Source organism: Triticum dicoccoides, chromosome 3B (genome assembly GCF_002162155.2).
Source record: "Triticum dicoccoides isolate Atlit2015 ecotype Zavitan chromosome 3B, WEW_v2.0, whole genome shotgun sequence".
NCBI lineage: Eukaryota > Viridiplantae > Streptophyta > Magnoliopsida > Poales > Poaceae > Triticum > Triticum dicoccoides.
The window spans coordinates 605,684,886-605,708,389 of record NC_041385.1 but is presented as its reverse complement, the minus strand read 5'-3'; the positions used below and the strand labels follow the sequence as shown (position 1 = coordinate 605,708,389).

General features: G+C 47.2%; 2 protein-coding genes and 2 long non-coding RNA genes across 11 annotated transcripts; 3 read left to right on the top strand and 1 right to left on the bottom strand.

Moving 5' to 3' along the window:
* Positions 1-260: 260 nt before the first annotated feature.
* Positions 261-6,094, top strand: LOC119277391. Its single transcript, XM_037558671.1, has 8 exons — positions 261-613; positions 2,569-2,713; positions 2,789-2,939; positions 3,025-3,150; positions 3,230-3,310; positions 4,430-4,622; positions 4,714-4,984; positions 5,538-6,094. Exons 1-8 carry the CDS (start codon positions 437-439, stop codon positions 5,741-5,743), a joined length of 1,350 nt encoding a protein of 449 aa, XP_037414568.1. The 5' UTR covers positions 261-436; the 3' UTR covers positions 5,744-6,094.
* Positions 6,095-14,061: 7,967 nt separating this feature from the next.
* On the bottom strand, positions 14,062-21,722 carry LOC119277390. Of its 3 annotated transcripts, none has more exons than XR_005137074.1 (3): positions 21,486-21,722; positions 14,913-15,335; positions 14,062-14,787 (listed from the first exon to the last, which is right to left on the bottom strand). It is a non-coding gene; the product is annotated as an uncharacterized LOC119277390 (long non-coding RNA). The 3 variants fall into 3 exon arrangements; XR_005137072.1 differs by lacking the exon at positions 21,486-21,722 and adding an exon at positions 15,520-15,918; XR_005137071.1 differs by lacking the exon at positions 21,486-21,722 and having other exon boundaries at positions 14,913-15,924.
* Positions 16,172-21,339, top strand: LOC119277389. 6 transcript variants are annotated; one of them, XR_005137070.1, is made up of 9 exons: positions 16,172-16,939; positions 17,025-17,116; positions 17,255-17,340; positions 17,449-17,519; positions 18,279-19,768; positions 20,126-20,236; positions 20,341-20,375; positions 20,504-20,603; positions 20,839-21,339. It is a non-coding gene; the product is annotated as an uncharacterized LOC119277389 (long non-coding RNA). The 6 variants fall into 6 exon arrangements; XR_005137067.1 differs by having other exon boundaries at positions 16,178-16,939; positions 18,279-18,705; positions 19,592-19,768; positions 20,341-20,603; XR_005137068.1 differs by having other exon boundaries at positions 16,182-16,939; positions 18,279-18,347; positions 19,592-19,768; positions 20,341-20,603.
* Positions 21,723-22,010: 288 nt separating the features above from the next.
* On the top strand, positions 22,011-22,975 carry LOC119277388. The gene is made up of 3 exons (XM_037558670.1): positions 22,011-22,360; positions 22,504-22,565; positions 22,657-22,975. Exons 1-3 carry the CDS (start codon positions 22,172-22,174, stop codon positions 22,832-22,834), a joined length of 429 nt encoding a protein of 142 aa, XP_037414567.1. The 5' UTR covers positions 22,011-22,171; the 3' UTR covers positions 22,835-22,975.
* Positions 22,976-23,504: the final 529 nt, after the last annotated feature.

Sequence of the window (23,504 nt, the reverse complement as noted above, 5' to 3'; positions counted from 1 at the left end):
TCGGGGAGCTTGGGCGCCATTGGCATTTTCCGTGCACGATGTGGCCTCTGTTCGGCAGTTTGATTGTACGCCCTAGGCGCAACACACGGCGCCACACACGGCTCCAACCGGGAAGGCGGATCAGCGACTCAACTACGTGTACGCGTTTTCCACCGTTGGATGGACACGGCACGGCCCAGGCCACCCCCGCCCGACACCCCCTTCCACGGAGCGGAGGCCCTCATTACAGGCGACTTTTATAGGAAAGCCCCCGAATTACCTCGGATTCCAGGATACCCATTCAGTGATACCGCGAGGGCGTCCAGCTCCGGCTCGCCTCAACCCTAACCCCCTGCCCCCCTCCCCTCCGGCGAGATGCCCACCGGCGCCTCGGCGTGACGCGACCCCTCGTTGGCGGCGAGGAGGGCGAATCGGGGGTGGCGGAGGGTGAATCGAGATGGAGGCGAGGCCTCGGCCTTCCGGCGTGCGGAGGGTGACCGCCAAGAAGCGGCCGAGGCCGGATGCGTCCTCCAACAGCGCGCGGAAGCTGCAGCGCCGGGAGATTGCCGCATTCCCCGAGCGCACCTTCGCCGCCAGCACCACGCGGGAGCGGTTCCGCAACATCCAGCTCCAGGTCCGCCTTTTCCCCGGGTGTCTCCTCGTCAATTGTGGGCGTCATTGGCAGTGCCTGGCATGGGTTGGTGGTGGTTTAGGGTTTAGGAGGGAGTTGCTTAAAGATCTTTGCTTTTTTCTGATTGCCGGAGGGGTTGGAACCAGGGGGCCTAGGCAGTGGCGGAGCCAGGATTGGCCGACGCCCCAGGCGAGAAACTAAGGGCAAAAAACTACCAAAAAACTCCAGTTTCAAGGCATATGAAAGTCAATCTATGTTGCATAACTAATAAGAAAACCAAACATAATATTCAATGGCAGCATTTGTTCCTTGATGGGTCAACTAATAAAGCAAGATAAATCAAAAGACAATATGTAGAGCATAGAGATGATATAAAAGATTGATATAAAATTGATACCAAATCAAAGGATTGGTTGATCTGAGCATCCCATGACTACATCATCAATAGCAGAAGAAGCTAAACCTTCAATGATAAATTTTGAAATGCAAATCAATGCATATTATAGCAGATAAAAATAGTTAATAACAGATGTAAAATGTGAAAGCTTACGGCTAGGACAAGGCGAAAGGCATCTGCGATTGCGATAACCTTGAAGTCGCTAAATGATCTTTGATTCTTCAATACTAAAAAATACATCTCGCTCAATGTAACATTCCATTCTATGAGACATCCAATCATCACACATTTTGTTTCTCAATCTAGTCTTGATAATGCTCATTGTTGAGAATGCCCTTTCTGCTGTTGCTAAAAGCTATACATCAGAAGTTCAGAACAGAGCTCCATGCCTCCACCGAACAGAGCAATACATCGAAGAGAACTAGGAAGGGATATCTTTGCTCTTGCTCTGTTGTCTGCTCTGTGCTGCGTCTCGCCGGACGCCGGGCAGCCTGCCGCCTCGCCGGGGTCGCTGCCTCGTCGGACAGGGCAGCAGCCCGCAGCGCCGCAGCGGCGCAAACTGATGCCCCAAAAGGGGATCGAAGGGACAGGGCTCGTCGGCTGGGTAGGCACGACGGCAGCCGGCAGGCGGCGGCAGCGGGCTCGCCGGTGGGCAAGGACGCAGGTCACACAGCCACCTGACGCCTAGGGTTCGTCCAAGTCGGGGGAACGGGCGGCGGGCAGCCGGTTGGTTCAGGCAGCTTCTTTTTTCAGGGGACACAGGCAGAGAGCTGAGGCAGGCAGCGAACGAGATCGGCCTCACGCCCCAGGCTGCCTTCGCTACATGTACGAGCGAGATGGGCCTCACGCCCCAGGCAGCCGCCCGGGCTGCCTGGCTTGTCTCCGCCCATGGGCCTAGGCGATGTGATGTATGAGTGCTAGGCGAGGAGGAACTGTGGCCTTCGGTCATGCTTAACAGTTAACAGGAGAAAATTAGTTTTTTTTTTTCTGTGCAAGAACTGCTTGTTTGTACAGCCTTTTACTTGTGCGCCAGCTTCACTTTTGGTGAAGTAACTGTCTGACTTAGCTGTTAGGGTGCATCCTGGAATCACATCAATAGCAGTGTATTGGATGACACTAATAGGAGGAAGGATTGCTTCCTGGTGTTGTATTCCAATGTGTCGATGCCTTGGAGGGCCATCACTGGGATAATTTGGTCTGTATAGGAGGGCATCTTATAATTTGATGAAAAAAATTTGAACTTGGGCCATGAGGCCTCGCTTTGGCATTTCAATTTCCCAGTCTTGGAAAAAGGATAACATTTCAGGTAACTATGAGAACATGGAAGTCATGAATAGGTTTCACAAGCTACATTTCAATGGCTGATTCAGTTAGTCTGCCCACTCACTCTATTTTGAGATTAAACCTTGACCAGTGAAGTTTGCTACCGTTCACTCACTCAGTTTTTGGCGCTTAATGCTCTGCCAGTGTTGAGTTGCCTGATAGTGTGAATCTGCCAGTGACATACCACATGCTATCTAGGATTCTTGATTTGTTTTGTTTTTCTCATTCTTATTTGTAGGAAGAATTTGATACATATGATCCTAAGGAGAACAGTTCGCTACTACCTTACTTGAGGAAGCGGTCTGAAATTATTGAGATAGTTGGAGCCCGTGATATTATCTTTGCTTTATCACAGCTGGGAGTATGTGCTGCATTCAGTAGAGGTACGCCTCTTTTGAGCTTTTGTTAATGACTGGTCCTGGTTCAAACAACTATTCTTATATTCTCTTTGTTTCCAGTGACAAACCAGCGGATTTGCTTTCTGAATGGAAGTCCAGATGAAGTCATCCGTAGTTTGTTTTATAACAAGAACAATGACTCGCTTATAACCGTATCAGTTTATGGTTCTGAAAATTTCAGTGCTTTAAGATGCAGGACAACTCGAATCGAGTGAGTTTGTCTTCCTATGATCCTGTTACACTGCCAGCCTTCCTACTTTTATCATATTATAGCTAAACGGCATTTTACTCTCAAGGTATATACGCCGTGGAAAGCCAGATGCTGGTTTCCCTCTTTTTGAGACAGAATCGTTGAGGTGGCCAGGTTTTGTGGAGTTTGATGATGTAAACGGAAAGGTGCTGACGTACTCTGCTCAAGACAGGTGATTGAACTACCTACCTTTCTAATATGGAGAAAATATATTTGTTCAAATTATGACACTGTGTTCTCATCTAAAACAGTACTTACAAGGTGTTTGACTTGAAGAACTACACACTTCTGTACACGATATCTGATAAAGATGTTCAAGAGATAAAAATCAGGTAAGGAAATCTCTCTTGGTTTGTTTTCCTAATTTACATTGTTCACATTGCGCAATGATCCTGTTTTTTGTTTCTATATCACCTGTCTGTTCTCGTGCAATACTGACAGAATATTTTTGTTTGACATCTTTTTTTCCTCATTTAGAAGTACTAGTCACCCAATTATCTCAATTATATATAAAAAAAGAACACCCAATTATCTCAGAAAGCAGTAACTAAACCTTAAATTATCTAAAAGCAGTTCAACCCCACAGGACTATCATAATCCACCACAATGCTAAATGGATCCTAACTTCATGGCTGAATGGTAAGTTATCTTCTTTTGTAAGAGATACTTATGACTGCTTTGATTCTAAATGGGCTCCTATCATTTACTAAATTTAATGTTTTCTATGAAACCAGTCATAGTCCATAGAAATGGTACAATTATAACTTGATATTGTTGGCACATTTAGAAGTGCCATTCTCAATCCCTACCTGTAGGTTACGATAGCCGAGGTTTAAAAAAATGTGCGTGGTTGCACTATTGCTTCTTTGTAGAAACGATTGTCACTACAGGCAGGATTGACATCGCATATAGCATATCTGTTGCACTATTTTGTGCAGCAGCAACAGGGGTACCTTTCATGTGAATTGTACCACGTGAAACGGTACCATGCAAGGTTTAGTGGATAACTCAAAGCATGGCTTTTCTATAGTTCTCCAAATTAAGTTAGGTTTGGTTGTTATCTCCTAATTGATCCAAATGTCCATTAGCTAACCATTGTTTGGGGCTGGACTGTATATAAGCGATGCCAGTGTTACCTCTTAAGTCTTAACAGGAAAACAACAAAGAATAAACAAGTATTTTTGTCTCTAGTCTCCCGTCTTCTCGAAAAAAGCCGTGCTGCTGAACCGTCCTTGTGGATGTATTTATTATGTAAAGATCTAAGGACAAGCACATGTGCATTATTCAGCATGTGGGAACAAGATAATTGTTTCTTTGCGACTTCCGAGATGGGATTAGTGTACTTCTTTTCTTTCAAGAGATATTGGATACATTCAGTTTTATTTCTTGTGCACATTTCTATTCACGCCAAAATTAGTTGTGCCTTATTGCTTCTTATTTCCTTCTCACAGCCCTGGTATAATGCTATTGATATACTCAAGAAAAAAGGGCTACATTCCTCTTGAGATTCTTTCTATTGAAGATGGTAAGCGCTTGAAGTCATTCAGGCATCTTCTTCACCGCAACAAGAAGATTGATTTCATTGAGCAATTCAATGAAAAACTTCTAGTCAAGCAGGACGGGGAGAACCTTCAAATTCTTGATGTAAGCATTGGCTGTGTATTATAGGTCAAGGGAAATAAGAAAAACAATTTTCTATTTCTTGTTTGTAACAAACTTCCATGCAATACCGCAGGTAACAAACTCTAAGATAACAGAAGTGAGCAGCAATGAGTTTGTGACTCCATCAGCTTTTATTTTTCTGTACGAGATGCAGCTGTTCCTGACCTTCCGTAATCGGTCGGTATCAGTTTGGAATTTCCGCGGTGAACTGGTGACATCCTTTGAGGATCATTTGTTGTGGCATCCTGATTGCAATACAAACAGTATTTACATAACTAGCAACCAAGACCTCATTATCTCTTACTGCAAAGCTGAACCGGATGATCCATCTTCAGAGGACAATGGTAAAAATTTAAACTTTCTGGTGCTTCAGCATGTATTGTTGATGTGTTTAATTGCTAATTGATTTGTTATGGTTGCTAATCCTTCCTGGCAATGCATTTACCTTTATCCATTATACTCCTCATGTTAGATTTAGTCGCAAGCACTATCAGTTTTCTCTTTGACGGGAGGCAGTGTTCCCGAGCTTTTTAGTTTTATACCAGTTTGATGATTCATGCATGCAATTTCAGTGCTGATCAAGTGTGTGTCACCAAAGTTTTATCTCTCTGTTTTAACAGTCATACAAACGCCAGAATAGGTGTTTATTTTGAGTAGCTGGTAATCACTTGATTTTGCGTGTGATGCTTTCGATAGATTCTCTACTTAGTAAGAAAGATGCGTCAGGAAGCATGTTGATGCATGGGCACTTTGCCTAATGCGCCTTTTTGTTTTGAATTCACGTTTTCAAATGTATGCTCGAAGAAAATCTGCTCTAACTTACTACCTTAGATACATGGGGATGATGCCAGTACCTATCCCTGCATGATCTTATTTGTACTTTGCATTCTTGTGCAGCCTGTTCTATTAACATCAGCGAGATATTGACCGGGAAATGTATGGCCAAGATAAAGGCAGGGAACCTGTGCAAACAGAAGTCCTCGAAGTTCCTGTGTACGCCTCTGGAGGCCCTCGGCGACATCACATCTCTGTACTACGACGAAGAGCGCGAGGAGATCATCACCGGCAACCATCAAGGCCTCATCCATGTGTGGTCAAATTAACAGCTTGGTCCAGTGCAGGCAGGTTACATCAGGCACCAGGGGATCCTCGTTAGTATATTTAGCTTGTAGTGGCACCAGTTTAGTGGGCAGCCTGACCTAGCCGTGGGTATCTTTCGCCGCATGGGCCTTCATGTTGGGAATGTTTGTGTATAGTACTGTAGTTCATCCATCGCCAGCCTCCTAGCTATTTATCAGCTGCCGAGTTGACATTTGTCATGTGTTTTTTGGGGGATCCGTGTAGCTTTAGGAGATGCTTATCATAGGGGTCATCGAAGAGGGAAGGTTTCGGGTGTATCGCATGTAAGCATTATTGACCTTTAAGCTATTTATCCGATTCTGATTTTGGAGTGCCGTTTGATGTGCAATTTTTGTGAAGAGGTAAATACACCAGAGGTGCCTAAATTTGTCCGGCGCGGTCACTTTAGTGCCTAAATTTGCAAAATGTCGAAAACTGGTGCCACAACTTGTCCATTTGGTGCATATGCGGTGCCTCGCTCATACGCCGCCGTATTTGCCTGCCGCGTGGCCTGACAGCTGGCTTGTGGCCCACGGGTCAGTGGGTGGGAGCGCAGGAAGAGACGAGTCGGTCGCGCGCAGCGGTTATTTTCCAGAAAACCCACAGACCTTTTATTAATTATCGCAAAATAGTATAACAGACATTTTATTAATTATCGCAAAAGAGTATAAACAGACCAACACGCGTGCAGAGCTTGTACTGTCACCATTCTCACGGTTGTCAAATTCAGCCTGTAATTCTTCATTACCAATACCAGAACTAGAGCCTTCATCAAATGGGATGAAACTCTTTGCTCTGCTATAACTAATATCTCATGCACTTTCTGGTATTTCAGACCAGCAAACATTTTCTTTGCCCTTTCCTGACTTAATTGGAGTTATTACTTTTGTTGGTTCATTCAGTCCATGCAGCAACACATCATCATCATTGTTTAGTAACTGCAGAGTGTCACCATGGTCTACCAGCACGACCAAGTTCTTGTGTTCTACTGTTGCAGCAATCATGAGCACTATATCTGCATCACATGACATCAGGTGAAGCCCATCACAAAAATATTTACCAGGTTGGCACCAATACACATCCATCTTGGAGTTTGCTCTGTCGTGGCCCAGTTGGAGAAGGAAATCATCTATCCATAAATTAGACCAAGAGTGATAGTTGGAGAAGGAAATCATATATCCATAAATTAGACCAAGTATCACTCTGACAGTAGTCAAACCGGTCCACTTCATGTTCTATATACTTCATGTTGCTACCAGATCCACACAAATATCCCTTGTGATGGATTTGAACTGTGAACAGACCATCAAATAGCCCTGCATTATTAAAATAGAACAAATATTCAGATTACTATGCTGCACATATATTCAACACAGATTTCACTTATGTACAAAAGAATAAGTTACCTGTTCAGTACACAACATCCATCTATTTAGTTTACTAAACACTTAATTATTCATTACTTTACATACAACTGCACACATTCAGTACATCTGTACTGCATAGCACAAATTGAGCACATATATTCAGTTCTGTGCAGTGCACACATTCAGTACATAACCTGTCACCACAATTCAGTTTAAGTGTACATCAGGTGTCACCAAAATTCAGTTTACTGTACGATAACTGAAGACAAAATTCAGTTACAAATCTTCTGAAAAATTAGTTCGAACATTCTCCAAATCTGAGGCGCACTGACCAACAAGACAAATAATCATATATCAGCAATATTGTAGCCTAATTTGTTGCGCACATAAGCATGAACAACTGCTGACAGAAAAGGGTCCTACTTTCAAAACCCCCAAATAAACCCTAGCGAAAATCAGGATCAATGCACCCATATCTGCTCCGCAACCGTCCACATACACATATATCGCGCATACCATGGAAGAAAGGTGAAGATCAAGCACGACAAAGATTACTCTAGCTCCGACAAACCCTACCCGACGCATACGCATGGACGAGGAACAGAGAATCAGGATGAAGGGAAAACAGGAAGGGTGTGACTTACCACACGTAGGAGCTGCTTCGCCTGGAAGATGATGGCGAGGGTCATCCATCGCATCGCGCCGCCGATCGTTGTGCCGCACCACCTCCGCCACCTTCGCCTCAGATTGATCGTGAGTGAGAAAGCAGAGACAGGATACGAACCGATGGTTACCTATGCGCAAATATACCGGGCAATCACTTTCCGCCATTGGAGGGACTCCTTTGCGTTAATTAATAAAAGCTCCGTTTTTTTGGAAAATAACCGTTGCGCGCGTCCGACTCATCTCTTCCTACGCTCCCACCCACTGACTTGTGGGCCACCCGCCAGCTGTCAAGCCACGCGGCAAGCAAATACGGCGGCGTACGAGTGAGGCACCATATATGCACCAAATGGACAAATTGAGCACATATATTCAGTTCTGTGCAGTGCACACATTCAGTACATAACCTGTCACCACAATTCAGTTTAAGTGTACATCAGGTGTCACCAAAATTCAGTTTACTGTACGATAACTGAAGACAAAATTCAGTTACAAATCTTCTGAAAAATTAGTTCGAACATTCTCCAAATCTGAGGCGCAATGACCAACAAGACAAATAATCATATATCAGCAATATTGTAGCCTAATTTGTTGCGCACATAAGCATGAACAACTGCTGACAGAAAAGGGTCCTACTTTCAAAACCCCCAAATAAACCCTAGCGAAAATCAGGATCAATGCACCCATATCTGCTCCGCAACCGTCCACATACACATATATCGCGCATACCATGGAAGAAAGGTGAAGATCAAGCACGACAAAGATTACTCTAGCTCCGACAAACCCTACCCGACGCATACGCATGGATGAGGAACAGAGAATCAGGATGAAGGGAAAACAGGAAGGGTGTGACTTACCACACATAGGAGCTGCTTCGCCTGGAAGATGATGGCGAGGGTCATCCATCGCATCGCGCCGCCGATCGCTGTGCCGCACCACCTCCGCCACCTTCGCCTCAGATTGATCGTGAGTGAGAAAGCAGAGACAGGATACGAACCGATGGGTACCTATGCGCAAATATACCGGGCAATCACTTCCCGCCATTGGAGGGACTCTTTTGCGTTAATTAATAAAAGCTCCGTTTTTTTGGAAAATAACCGTTGCGCGCGTCCGACTCATCTCTTCCTATGCTCCCACCCACTGACTTGTGGGCCACCCGCCAGCTGTCAGGCCACGCGGCAAGCAAATACGGCGGCGTACGAGTGAGGCACCATATATGCACCAAATGGACAAGTTGTGGCACCAGTTTTTGATATTTTGCAAGTTTAGGCACTAAAGTGACCGCCCCGGACAAGTTTAGGCACCTCTGGTGTATTTACCTCTTCTTCTTTCATCACCCCTTTATATCCATTAATTTTATATTAACCACAAAGGTTGACACTTGAGATTTAAAAGAAGGGTCGTTTCTGATCGTATGTCCGGACGTCAAGTTTTTTACGTTGAGTTTTTATCTGTCATCCTGCTTGTGAGCCACCATGCCTACAGAAATCAATCAAGGCATGCAAAACATGTTCGAGTAAGAGAGATCATGAGAAATAAATTCATAGCATTGGTACTACATGTACTCATGAGTACATTCAACAGGGACTCCAAGTTCTCATGCCGTAAGGGCATTTCTAACCTAGAGGAGTAAATAATCGGTTTTATTTCTGAGATAAATACCGCTTCAGAATACGCTCAATACGATCATTGAATACGAGTTGTGATGATTATACGGTTAAATTCCTGCGAGACTGTGATTCGAACCTGAGACCACTGGATAGTAAACCTCGCGCGCTAGCCAACCAGGACAACCCCGTTTTCTGCCAGCATATTGAGGATCTGTTTTAATACTGTACATAAGCTACTCTACTATTACCTCGAAAAAGAAGAGCTCCTATGCTACGTTTTGACATAATCCTTCTGTGTAAAGGTTTCTTTTATCATGCTTGCCACGGCGCCATAAGCTAGTATGGGTGTGTTTGGATCCTTTGCCAGTTCACCTCGCTAGGCAAGGCTAGCCTTGCCGACGAAGGCTAGCCAAATCGGCTCGCTCGCTGGAACGCAGAAAAATCTTGAAACCGCAGGCAACGAGGTGAGTTCACCGAGGAACCAAACAGTTGGCTTCATTGCTGGGCTGGGCGAGGCGAGCGCTTGCTCCCGAACCAAACGTTGCCTGCTAGTGCCTGCATGTTGTGTATGTGTGTGTGTTGCATTTGTGTTGTGTGTGCGCGTGTGTGTTGTGTGTGATTTTTTTTGTGTGTATCGTGTGTGCGTGCTGGTGTGTGCGGCCTCAACATGATGCTGCGTGGAGGCGGGACCAGCATGGCCTGCTCACTGCCTGCTACGGCCAACGCGCTTCGGCTTGACAAGTTTGATGTTGACGCCCTCATGTATGGAATCTTGCTCGAGTCGCTCTTGATCACTTGCCGGATCAGCCCCTTCAAGAACCTCATCACCTTGTCACGATTGATGGCCCTAGCTCCCGTCTCGTCCAGTGCTCTAAGTCCGGGACCGCGCCACCGCACGGTTGCCTTCGTCTCCGGCCAGTCGTCGAGCAACAAACGACAAAGACATGCTGCAGGAGATGTCGCAGGACGGCGTCGTGGGCAAGCTTGGCCGCAGCACGATGAACCGGGCGTCGCCTTAGATGGCGCACGCCAGCTAAGTAATGTAACTCTCACCCTGATTGTATTCATCATCACAATATGCTCATATACAGTTTTGGAGACTAGGGTGATGCACGCCTCCATGCAGCTACGTCGCCTTATATACGGCACGTAGCCAGGCCCAGCGCTGCATGCGCGCGGCTGGGACGTGCTCACGAAGTGCACAAGTGGACGGCAGCTCCTGAAGACTAGGGTGACTTGGTTAGCCACCCGATGGACGTGTAGGTGCGTTGCAACACATGCATCCGAGTATGTATGTGCATGCATGCGTTGTGTACATGGAATCCGTGGGTCGGTGGGTGCATGTATGGGTATTTATATGAAAATCAATATATGTATTGGCTCAACTGGTGTATCCCTTTCCTATTTTTACTCCACCACTCCGTCTCGGAGTAAAAATCTCGCACCTCTCTCGCCTCCCCCTGCTGCTCCTGCGCTCAGCTGCCGGGCCTGCGATGCCGTGCCCGTGCCCGTACTGGCCGCAGTTCCAGCGAGCTCCGTGCCATGGCCTCCATGGATGAGCTCTGTCGCGGCCTCCATTGCTGGGAGCACCATGAACATGTTGTTGATGGACCACTTCATGTGCCCGTTCAGCTTGTTCTGCGTGTTTTTTTTTTCGAAACGGAGGCAAAAGATTTGCCTCATCGATTAATTAAGAAGAGAGTTGTCCGGTTAATTAATGGAAAACTGGGCGAAAACCAATACAAACAAATCACATGCGGACTACTCCCAAAGTCTAAACCCCCAAGATCGCACTGTCGACCCTACAAACATTTCCAACAAGCAACAGACCCAAGCCCACACGCATCTACATCGCAAAGGAATCCCCAAAAAAGAACACCTCGGATGTAGAGAAATGACCCCCCAAAAACCACGATGATAAGCTAAACCATGAGGACGGCCCATAAGACCAAGGAGCAGCCATTAAGCAGCCGCAGACGCCTTCCCTAAGGCATCACTCTTCTTGTTTTTGCTTTTGAGAGACTTCTCCACCTTTTTGATCTTGTCTTTGTTAAACTTTTCGGTCAGGATGCATGCAACCACTTTACCAGACCCAGGGCTAGCCGCCTCCAAGCTAGAGAGCAAGCTGCAAAGCTCTTTTGCAAAGAGAGCATCGGAACAAGGTGCCAACGTATTTGTCCCAACAACATCTCCACCTGGGGGCACCACGTGCCCAACGGTCACAGGCAAGCGCGTGACCGAGGCATCCAAACCTGCACACACCATAAAGTCTGTCTGGCTAGACTCCAAGGGCGGTGGTGAGGGTGTCATGGGCACCGCCAACGCCCCTAGCAAGCCCATCTCCTTCGGAATCGCCACCGAAAGAGGTGGAGTGGACTCCTCACATAGCACTGTCAACTCAGGCATAATCTGTAGAATTGGAGCCACATCCTCAACAATCACTTCACCCCCAACGTCAGTCGACACCATAGAGCAGGGTCTAGCACGAGGAGAGAACCCTCCATAGAGGTCGACTTCCTCTCCATCTGCAGAGCCAACCTGAAGCTCGGGAAGTAGAGACCCAATCGACACAACCTGAAGTTCACCAAGCTTGTTCTGCGTGTTGAGCAGCTCGATGTCACCGGCGATTTGGGGCGTGCCGACCCGAGCTTTGATCTGGGTCATGACTCATGAACGCCTTGTTGTGCGCGGTGTCGTTCCACGCTGGGGTCAGCGGTGGTGCGATGGCCAGGAGCTTGAACCCGCGGTTGGGCTGGTAGTTGAGAGCAGGGCCAGAGCCGGCGCGAGCTTTGATGCTGACCCAGTAGTTGGACGATGGGTCCTGGTCGGTGGTGAGCAGGACGGAGTAGCTGTTGCCGGAGTAGATGTCCATGCCGTCCTCCACATAGTTGCACTGATCAATTTTCAAACAATCCAATAGATGTAGCACTGATCAACCCCGGAAAATACAATACACATCACTGTTCTTGTTGAATTGCCTTCCACAACACACGCACACATGTCAGCTGGTGCGGTGCGGCCTTGGGCAGCGGCGCAGCGAGGTCTTGGGCAGCAGCGCGACGAGGTTTGACGCTGCTGGTGCTCTCCTGTCGAACACCCCGACCAACAGGACAGTGGCCATGAGAAGGCCGGCGACTTCAGGCGTGTCCGGCTTGCTCACTGGCCGTACCAGCTTGGTCACCATCGTCGCGGGATCGGTTAAGTCTGGCCAAACTTAATGGAGTAAATTTACTTTTCCTTCACCGGATACTCCACTGTCTATTAGGGATTAGTTAGAAATGCCTAAGGCCGCATTGCCAAACCACCCGCACATGCATATATGCATACATAATGGACCTGTTCGGCGATGTCTCCCGCCACTTGCATGATGTTGCCGAGTTCACTAGCTATCAATGTCTCAGCGTTATCTCAGGGTCACGACGTGCAAGGGCCTCATCATGGTCGGTCGCCCATGCAAGTGCGTCCTCTCTGTCCCACAACCGCCTAAATTGACAGGAAAACAAACCACGAATATTCTAAGATGATCCAGTACTGCCGAAGATGTACGGCTACGGCAGAACAGTGGCTAGCACAAGATTTACGATTTAGTGTTATAGCATCCAAGAGGCTCTTATTGTAATCCTACACAAACTAATTGGAGGGATTGATTGATTAAGCTTTAAGAGTTTGAAATAATGTGGTGGCTACGGCCGCGGCCATCAAACCAGCATGTCTGAATATTGGAAGCAACACCGAGCCGAACCAGCATCCACACGTAAGCACACAGGACTACTGCTAATGGACTGTACCAAGGACCACTGCTGAAGACAACAATTGACTGTACCAAGGAAGCTGGCGCAGGAAGCCACCAGTTGAGGCCGAGTAAGAGCATCCACAATGTATCATTTTGCTGCATCTATACCTGCCTCTAAGCCCTTAGAGGCTGTCGCTATACACTGCTGGACCAAGTCTCTTGGGAAAATTCTCTAGCATCGCCTCTAACACAAGAGGCTGCCTCTAAGCCATTTGTTTGCACTAAAATAATTCCCTGGCCCTACTAACAATCCCTGTAGCACATATATTTGTTCAGATTTGGCCTGAGATGGTTGAAGAGAGTAAATATTTTATGTTACATATGGGCTCCACCTTAAAGGCTGCATGCCGTAGCTATACATTGCGTTTCTTTTAACTATACGTAGAGGCAGGGGTGGAGGGCCCACCTTAGAGGCAGTGTGGCCTCTACACACTACTGATGCCCTAAGAGCTCACATAGTGACTGTTGATTGGGTCGGATGGCACAAGACACGTCCCTTCCAATGAGGTAGCAGCAGCACTAGCAGGAGTAGGATAGCTGGAGATGACCTTGTGTTTTTTCCCGTTCCCGCTACGACATTGCGACTACCCCAACAAAGTGACAGGATACTCAAAACAGATGCACTGTTCGCTGTAGAGAGCTACAGCCACAACCTCAAATCATCTGTTTGCCGTGGAGAGCTACTACCACAACCTCAGATCATATTTATGTACCCGATCCATAGACTCAAACCGACTGGGTTGATTGCTGACCAAATTTGCATGTAGCAACATATTATATGCTTAGCTTAAGTGATACAAATAGGGGGGAAAACAGATAGCTACTGTTTAGAAACGAATGGAAAGCAATTCAGAAAGTAAAACCAGTCAGAAACGAAACCAATATGCAGAAACATCAGTTACTACTAAGTAACAAATACCATAGCAGGTAGCAATAATCCTTACAAGAACATGATGGCTAAAATCATGAATAGATATGATGCAAGGTCTTTAGACTTAAACTTTAACATAACACAGGTCTGAAGATGGTAATGAGGATTTAGTATCACTCCCACAAGCATGAAGTAAAGTCATTGAGGCTTGGGTATCTTAAGGAGAGGTCGCCTTCGGGTGCTCACCCCAACAGACGGAGAGATCGCAGAGGTCGCCTTCGGGTGCTCACCTCAACAGACGGAGAGATCGCAGAGGTCGCCTTCGGGTGCTCACCCCAACAGACGGAGAGATCGCAGAGGTCGCCTTTGGGTGCTCACCCCAACAGACGGAGAGATCGCAGAGGTCGCCTTCGGGTGCTCACACCAACAGACGAAGAGATCGCAGAGGTCGCCTTCAGGTGCTCACCCCAACAGACGGAGAGATCGCAGAGGTCGCCTTCGGGTGCTCACCCCAACAGACGGAGAGATCGCAGAGGTCGCCTTCGGGTGCTCACCCCAACAGACGGAGAGATCGCAGAGGTTGCCTTTGGGTGCTCACCCCAAAGGGAAGAGAGGTCGCCTTCGGGTTCTCACCCCAACAAGCGAAGAGGTCGCCTTAGGGTGCTTACCCCCACAGGCGCGGTCAGGTCTGGTCTCAGCTCGTCTTGATTGGCGTATCATCATCCTGCAAGAAGTTTAATTTCAGGACCTTTCATATTCTTTGAAATCTACTTTTGCTACTGAGTAATAAAAGCACTGATTCAACAATAGACTTTTAAAGCATAAAACGATTCAATTAAACTTTATTACCTTTGCAGAAGGAGACTTCTTCAATGCATCAACCTCCCTTGTCAATGCATCAATCCTTTGCTCCATGTCGTTCATTCTTTTCAAGTTGACCTCATGTCAACTCCAACCAGCGGAGGAACAGTTTGTTGAGCTGAAGACGTACATCAAACATTCATTCATCAATCCTGCGGGCACTCTCCTGATGGGCATGGGTAGCTATGCTCTGAAAGCCCTCACGCTTCACCTTCTCGCTTCAAGCTTCACGGCGAGAGTGTTATTCTGCTCAACAAGCTTCTTATTCACTCCACCCTCAACAGTCTCAGTGACCCAGTATCCAACTGCCGAAACCACAGTTGCATAGGTGGTGACTGATGCCATGAACGGGGTGGACCGAAGAACAGCTTTGTACAGCCTCTGGCCAGTCTCCTTAGCAATTGAAGTAATCTTAAATAAAGAGTAAAGAATCACGACTAGTAACAACGAGGTACCACATACTTGTAATCGCGTCAAGGACTGGAAGAGGACCGGATCAGTGCATATGGCACTATATCACGTGACATGGTGAATCTAACTAAACTATATGCATAGATATGGAAACGCAGGAAATCAAGGAAGGGCGAGTTTTTACCCTGCAGACGAAGCAGAATAGCCACGGGCAGGGAGGGTTATCACCGGGCGATGAACTGGGGCGGCGACAGCAGGGGTACCACCCTGCGCACCGTGGACGGCTCCGGCTGTGGCCAGCCGGCGTGAGACCGAGCGGATCGCCGCAGACATCTCGCCTCACGCTTGACGCAGATCGGAATCGGGAGGAGTGGAGGGGGAGGAGGCGGCGGCGGCGGCGGTGTGGTAGGGTTAGGGTGAAAGGGGTAGTCACGGTGATGGTGGGGGGTTTTTATAGATCGGGGAGGCCGTGAAGGCAGGCGGTGGCTGCGGCTATACCTGGCCAAACGGGCCGGTTTTTACGGGCCGGCACGTTAGCCCGCGTGCCTGGCCCGTCACGGGCCGGCCCGGCACGAGGCATAGTGGGCCGTGCCTGGCACGTGGCCCGGCTTGGGCCGTGCCTGGGCTGCCTTGCCCGGCACGGCACGGCTAGCAATCGATCGGCGCGAGTCCAGCGACAGCGAGCGAGCATATAAAAAAAAAGAAAAAGGAGCGAGGGGATCGTCCAGCGAGGCAGCGATGGAGCCGTTGAAATAATAAACGTATCTAAACCTACTGCCATCGTGCTAGTGCTACTGCACAGCAAACAAAACGTCCATCAGTGCATGCATGCAGCCCTGCATGGCTGCATCGACGTGCCTCCTGGGCGCTGCGCGCCTGCGCACGGTCAAGGGGTCAAACCTGGCCAGCGGGCAGAGGCAGTGCCTTTTTTTTAGCAAATTTTTTTTGAGGTGCATTTTTTAGCAAATCGGGCGGGCGTGCCTCGATGGGCTGTGCGTGCCGGGCCAGCGTGCCGACCCATATAGCCGAGGGGCCGTGCCTGGGCCACGATGCTCAACACGCGTGCCTGGCCCGTTTACCCCAGGCCGGGCCGGCCCATTTGGCCAGGTATAGCTGCGGCTGTAGTTCCCAGATCCCGCCAAGGGCATAGATGGGATTTCGCTTAGGCTGGCGCCACGTGGCCTTTTTCAATTCGCTGTTCTCTCCCCGAGGAGACGGGTAGGGTTTGGTCTCGCTCTTCTCACTTCTCTCTCGAAACGCCGCCGCCCCCAGCCACCCCAGTCCCCAGTCTCCTCCCCTCCCGTCGGCCACACTCCCCGCCAGTCGTCCTCTTGCATCTCCCGGGCGCCGCCACCGCCGCCGCGAACGTCGCTGCTCCCCGTCGAGCTCGCGCGCCTCCATCGCCAGGAGGAACGGAGGCTGCTGCTTCCGCAGCTGCTCGGCCGTCTCTCCCTCGGCGTCGAGCGGCTCATGGCGGCACCGTTTCTGTTGTCCAACACGTGCTCTCCTTGACGCGATATCGACGCTTCCCCTCTACGTCACGCGGTGGCCATGGTCGGAGCTTTGCCGCCTCCAACTTCGGCGCCCGTCTCCACTCCGTCTAGGTTGACCTCTCTCTTTCTTTCTGCAACCATGGTGGTTCTCTGGATTAAGAATGTCGAAGCCCTCAATATCGATAGGCTTGTGCAGGTTATTTCAAAAGAGGCAGTGATTGCTACATTCAAAAGGAAAGGTATCTGATCCTAAAAAAAAACAGGAACTGTATCTGTTGAAGGGGTGAGGTATGTCACATTTTACTGATACACACAACCTGTCTTAAACTTCCTGGTGGCAGTATATTATTTGATGTTATATATGCTTATTTATATTCTGATTGCTGTATGGTTATGCTTAAGGAAATATATTTTGAACATTTGTAGGTTCTAAATGTATTGTAGCAAATTTGGACTACTTCCTGAGTATCATAAACAAACGTGATGGTCCAGATCTATAGAAAGTTCTGAAAGTAAGCACTGGAAAACATCTTTTTGTGCAATGCCCATATAAATGAAAATGGTCTATCTCCACTGCTCATGCCTGATATTCATTCCTAATAGTATGCTTATTCTTTCAGGCTTAAGCTGCTTATAAGATAGCCCTCCTGTAATGCCATCTGGACAGAGTGTCAAGAAACAATATTAACAGGTACTCCCTCTGTAAACTTATATAAGTAGTAGTCTAAAAGCTCTTATATTAGTTTACAGAGGGAGTACTAGGTACTGTAAATTATAAATTTCTTGGATTTTAATTGCAACAAAAGAAATTGCCTAAGTTGATCTATTTTATCAACCGGTAGTTAGGTGGAGCAAAGTTATTATTATTTTGATAGAGAAGATGGAAATTAAGGTGGTACAGATCTTGGGGCATTATCTTACTTGCTATTGGTCCAGTCCTTGCTTGATCATGTTTCTTCTAATATTAATGATGACAACATCTGAAATAAATCTGTAAATAAATGTGAATTAACACTATTTTCATTTCATACAGCCTGAGATAAACATATGCTTAACTGAATAATTGTTCTTCCATATGTTTTTTCTCATAAACCTCCATGTTGTGCGCGCGCACTGGTGGCGCCAAGTTTAGTTGTCTGGTATGCGACACATGATATTTTCAGCAACTATGGTGGTTCAGTTTGGTACTCTACTGCATGTTTGCTATGGCTTTATTCGTGAAGTTTGTTTACACATGTGTTCATGTCATATCTGGAATTAGCAGTGCCATGGCGATATAGGCGCATCTATATTGCTTTTAGTCAAGCTATTACCTTGATGTTAAAATTTTCATGTACCAATTCATGCTAAGCTCTGCATTCTATTTTCTCTTGCCAAGGCTCCTGCTGTTACTATTGATGTAGGCTATAACAGTTGAAGTTATTATGATCTGTTTGCTGCATCCCTACAGATATTGTGCTTCCACAAAATGCTGCGTTCTGGATCGTTGGGGCTTTGGGGGGCGTTGGTTGGCCCATTTGTAAGTGGATGTATCACTGCCAGTAGGCCCACTATGGGCGGTTGTGTTCGGTCTTTGTTGGCCTTGCTCTCTCGCATGGCTGCACAACACCCCCTCATGTACCTCTCATTACCTCCTTCACTTCCTAGTGCTCGTGCTAGGGTTTCTGGCCTGCCACCAGCGCTCGTCCGCCTCCGTGCTGTTGTCGTTGATCTCCTCCCTCGTGCTACCTCCTGCTTCTCCGTTGTCGCCACGCTCTTCTCAGCCTGCTGGCGCCATGGCCGCCCTTGCTCCTATTCGCACGCCGTCGTTGGGGCTGCCCTTGTTCCTATCCAAGAATGAGTTGCTTCGGTGCCACATTTTCATGGTGGATGAAATAGTGGGTGCCTGTTAATATATGGTTAAATTGAGCTTGGCAGTTTGTACTGAAGATGGTTGGTTTGCATTTTTGCTTTTTGTGCATGTGGTTTCTGGTCTATAGGCCCCAGTGCTCTGTTATTTTAGATGGGGTGAGCAGGGACCTTTTCCCCTTTCGTTGTTTAGAATAAAAGGGAAATTCTGTGGTAATGATTACATGAAGTAATACAAGTTTTCTTTTGGCATCAATTATTGCTACATAAGTGAATGCTATGATGAGATCTGTACGACCAGTATTTTCTTCTTCGATTCTTGGTTTGGTGTCCCTGATCGAACTTCCTTCGTAATTTCATACATTTGAACCAGTTGCAAGATTTAGTGCCCTGTATGTTGGTTCCATGGTGAAAACAGACAATCCTTGGGGTGTTTTCACTGAAGTTTTTGGATGCAGGTTACACATGGTTTCAGTACACCAGTAGCAGCTGCTGTTTTCTTAATGTAGAAACATGTTATTTCATTGCTATGAAAAAAGGCTATTGTGTTTTGTACAGATATTTCTATGTTTAGTAATTAGTAAAGAGTTATGGACATCTATTAAACCAATATTTTCTTCCTTCCAAACGTGTACACTTATTGCTAACAACCTAGCCTACACTCTCGGACTAGCTTCAAAAGAATCTTGTTTTACATTTACCATATAGTGGATGAAATTAGTTGTTCACCATGGCACTCCATCGTTGTTCGTACCCCGACGAAGCAATGGATATCTTAGAAAAAAGTAAAGATTGGTCTTTGCTTTTGACTTGGTGTTTTTAATATTTTTTATGTCTTTCTGTTTTGGTGATTGTCCTACAATGTTCATTGGAAGTTGGGTTTTGTGATAACTCTTTTTTGAAACTCGGATGCAGGGTTGCTCCATGCAAGGTTCCATACCCGGAGCACATTTAGAGAAGTTTACGGTACATGATTATTTACCTGGAATTTTTGGAGATCAAGGCGGCGAAATACTCTTTTTGTGATGTGGACCATCGTCTTGTGGCCTGGTGAATGATATAGACATACAGAGATTCACCCCATGCCTGGATGTAAGTTGCCGCTGTATTTACAGAATTATTTAGTTCTAGAGTATACTGAAAACATGTTGTATAGATTGTCTTTTTATTGCGCTTCATTGGCACTGCTGGTCTACCAGTTTTTACATGAATATTAGGCCTTCCCTATATCTATAGATGCGATTATTATAGTAAGACATGTATCACATGTTGTCACTGTGGATGTGAAAGGACTCCAACTCGAAGAGAACCTTGAGACTTATACCAATACAATGCCCCACTTCCTTTACTCTGTGATGAACATAGTTTTCAGATTTATTTGTGCATGGTGGAATGTCTGAATTTTCTGCATGCCGGTAGCTTCAGTTCTAACTGTTTTTTTTATTCCAGGGAGACAATTACAGTGGCTCTTTGGAGTGAAACTGCTGAAGCTTTTGATGCAGACAAACTAATACAAAGGTTGTGGTTGCTCTGGTTGTAGGCTGCACATACAAAAAAATTGTAATGCTATCTCTCCTTTGGCTGTCTCTTCCTGTACAAGCTTTTTTCTGTCATGATGGTACATCTCTTATACTAACAGTTTGCTTTTGTAATTTTTATTGCAGCTAGTCTAAAACCTTTCAGCAAGTTATGGTATGAGGTTTGTATTAACACGGATGATCCAGAGATCTTTGCCCTTCATCACAGATTGATTTCGCCTTGGATTAGCATGTGGTGTTGCATGTTTATACGATATGCGTGTTAATCAACTGTTGGCATGACATATAGGCTGCAAGGTTCTCCACTGCCTATTTAACTTGCGAGCAAGAGAGGACGGTGATTTGAGCCCAGTGAAGTTGATATGGCTACTGTGCGAATCTGTCAGACTGTAAGTCCATATATGGCCATAATGAATATACATAAACTTGCTCAAATTTAAGTAGGTACTCGCTCCGTTCCAAATTACTTGTCGCAGAAATGAATGTATCTAGAACTAAATACATCTAGATACATCCATACCTGCGACAAGTAATTCGGAACGGAGGGAGTATTATTTATGACAAACCTAGAACTTCAAATATCCTGGAACAGAGGAATTAATTGATAACTCTGTTATTTCCCAGTGTCCAGTGCGGATTCATGGTGATTCTTGCAGGTCAAAAAGTTCGGATGCAAAATTATGATTGACGATCTGCAACCAAACCAGAGCTGGTGGTTCCTGTGATTTGAGAAATGTATTTGGATAACCGTGGTTCATGAAGGAACTATGAACAAGTGTATAAACTACAGAGGAGGGTTGCTTAGGCAAAACTGAACCACCCAGGATATGTGATTCGATAAGGCTTAGTCTACAGTATCAATTCAGCCTAACTTGCCAACAGTGCTGATCAGTGCTGATTCGGGAAACAACATGAGCCAATAAGCACTGGAAAACAATAAAACACCCTAACTAGCTAACAGCCTAACTTGCATGTTCGAATTGTGTGAGACTGACATTTGTAGTACCGTAGTGTTTATTAGAATATACAGCGCAGTGGTACATGCTCTCTTTTTTTCCCTACATGAACACACTGTTTGTCAGGTCTAACTAGTAGCGATTATAAGAGGGCAGGAGTTATGTCTCGAAGTCCTTCACCAATTGGCAATTGCTCAACACCACCAGTGTGTGTTCTGAACTTTTAGTACCGCTTACTTGTAAACAAAAATGAAGTCGATAGACAAGAGACTACAAGCCGTCGATCACACCAAGCAAAGAAAAATATAAACTTACCTTGTTCTTCCGGTGGCTGGTCTTGAGGGTTCTTTGCGGGCTTCAACGCCCTCGCCGGCTGCTTCTTGTGCACGACGCAATCCATCGACGCTAGTCTTGGTTCTTGGGGTTGTCGCCCTTGCCGGCGTCGGTGCCGGTCTCCTTCATCGGGGGCAGTGATTAGGGATCGGCAGCTCACGCGAAGCTCTACTCCCTCGGCTTGAAGGAGGCGAGGCGGAAGCGGCGGCTGGGTCATATGGGCCGGCGGCCCGGAGGGCGGAGACGATAGCGAGGAGGTAGAACGCCACGGAGCTGGAGGATGCGTAAAGGCGGAGCGCGTAGGGGCGGAGCTACCGGCGGGCGGCGGAGCTCCGGCTGCTGCTGAGCTGGCTGGATGTGAACCATGTGGGTAGGATGTGGGACAGCCCATGAACGCGTTTTCTGATGTGGGCGAAACGGGCAGCCCACGTCCACCTGCAGCCTGACGGTTTGGTACCAGCGGGCCGTGTTTGTCTCAAAAACAAAAAAGTAGCAGGCCGTGTTCCAGTCCAAGTCGAAGACGGAGAGCCCTAGCTAGCCTAGCCGGTAGCATATATATAATGGAAACTTGGGAAAGAGAAGGGGATCAGAAGAGGATTTGGAACATCCAACATACCCGGCGGCTAGAACAACGAAACTGGGAGATCTTCTCGTCGAGTAGATAATCGATGGCGTCGGCGCTTCGTTTCGCGGCGAGAAAGATGTGCAGCCGCGTCCTTCAGCGAGCACCGCATCCGTATTTGTCGGCGAGCGCCTCAGCGGCCGTCAAGGAGGGACAGCGGCGGATCGGCCATGCCGGGAGCTCCCTTCGCCGATTTTGCTCCTCAGGATCACCTAATCTTGTTAATAACACCAAGGTACGCATGCACTCGTTATTGACCGTGTCTATTTGGAAAATCAGATTAGTATTTGCCGTATTTTTGTTTCTTCTTCTTCTTCTTCTTCTTCTTCATGTTAATCTTGTTAATTAATGTTTGTAACTCTTAACTGTCTACACCAGCATGGAGTGCAATCAGCCGCGGAATCAGCTTCGTTCATCAGTAATGCGGAATACACACCATGGTAAATTGTTGTCTTTATCTACCAGAGTACATCGTTTAGATGTTTTCTTGTGATGTTATAAATCAGTTTTTAACTTGCTTTTCATTTGTAGGTGGTCAGATAATCACCCTAAGTTTCTACGCAACATATTTCTGTATACAGTCGCGGTGTCTACAGGAAGCGTTGCAACGCTCTATGCGGTGGCCCGTATACATGGGGGGCCATTATTCAGGGAAGCATTAGGATTGGAGCCTAATCCAAGCAACAAGGATGATCGACAGTCAGATTAACATGCTCTGTTTCAACTAGATCTATAAACGTTGTGTCGTTATGTGCTTGCTTATATTAGTATTTGTATTGACTATGATGACGCTTTGGGCTGCTTCAGTGTATTGACTGTTGAATAATGTATATGGGCGTGTGTTGAGAGACATCGTGTATGCTTGCATCCCATCTTTCATCCATGTGAGCAGCATCAATACTGTGTTTGCGCATAGTCGCCCGCCAATGCACTTGAGTCACTATATCTTTGCAATAGACCTCCGTTTGAACTCAACTACGCAAAGCATAAAACAACAACTTTTCCTCCACCCCTTCGTCGCTCGCTCGGCTCCTGCGAGCCGACGGGCGACTCTATGTCGCCCCTTCCCGTCCTCCCTCCCCCTGCGCTGCCGCCAGAGGGCGTGACCGGGCGAAGCCTGGCCGGTGGCGGCGGGAGTCCTTCCTCATCCCTTGGCTGGTGGTGGCGCGGGACACGGCTGCTGGGTGGAGGCGCCATGTTGGTGCGGGGCATGGCGGCGCGTGGTTGCAGCGGTGGCGCTGGTGCATGTTGGGTGCACGGCGGCGGGGTTGTGCGTGCTCTTCCTGCCCCTTCGATCGGGTCTGCTAGGGTTCGCCCTCCTCAGATCTGACGCGGCGGCTGCCATCGTGGCGCGAGGCGGCCTTCCTTCCGTTGGGTGC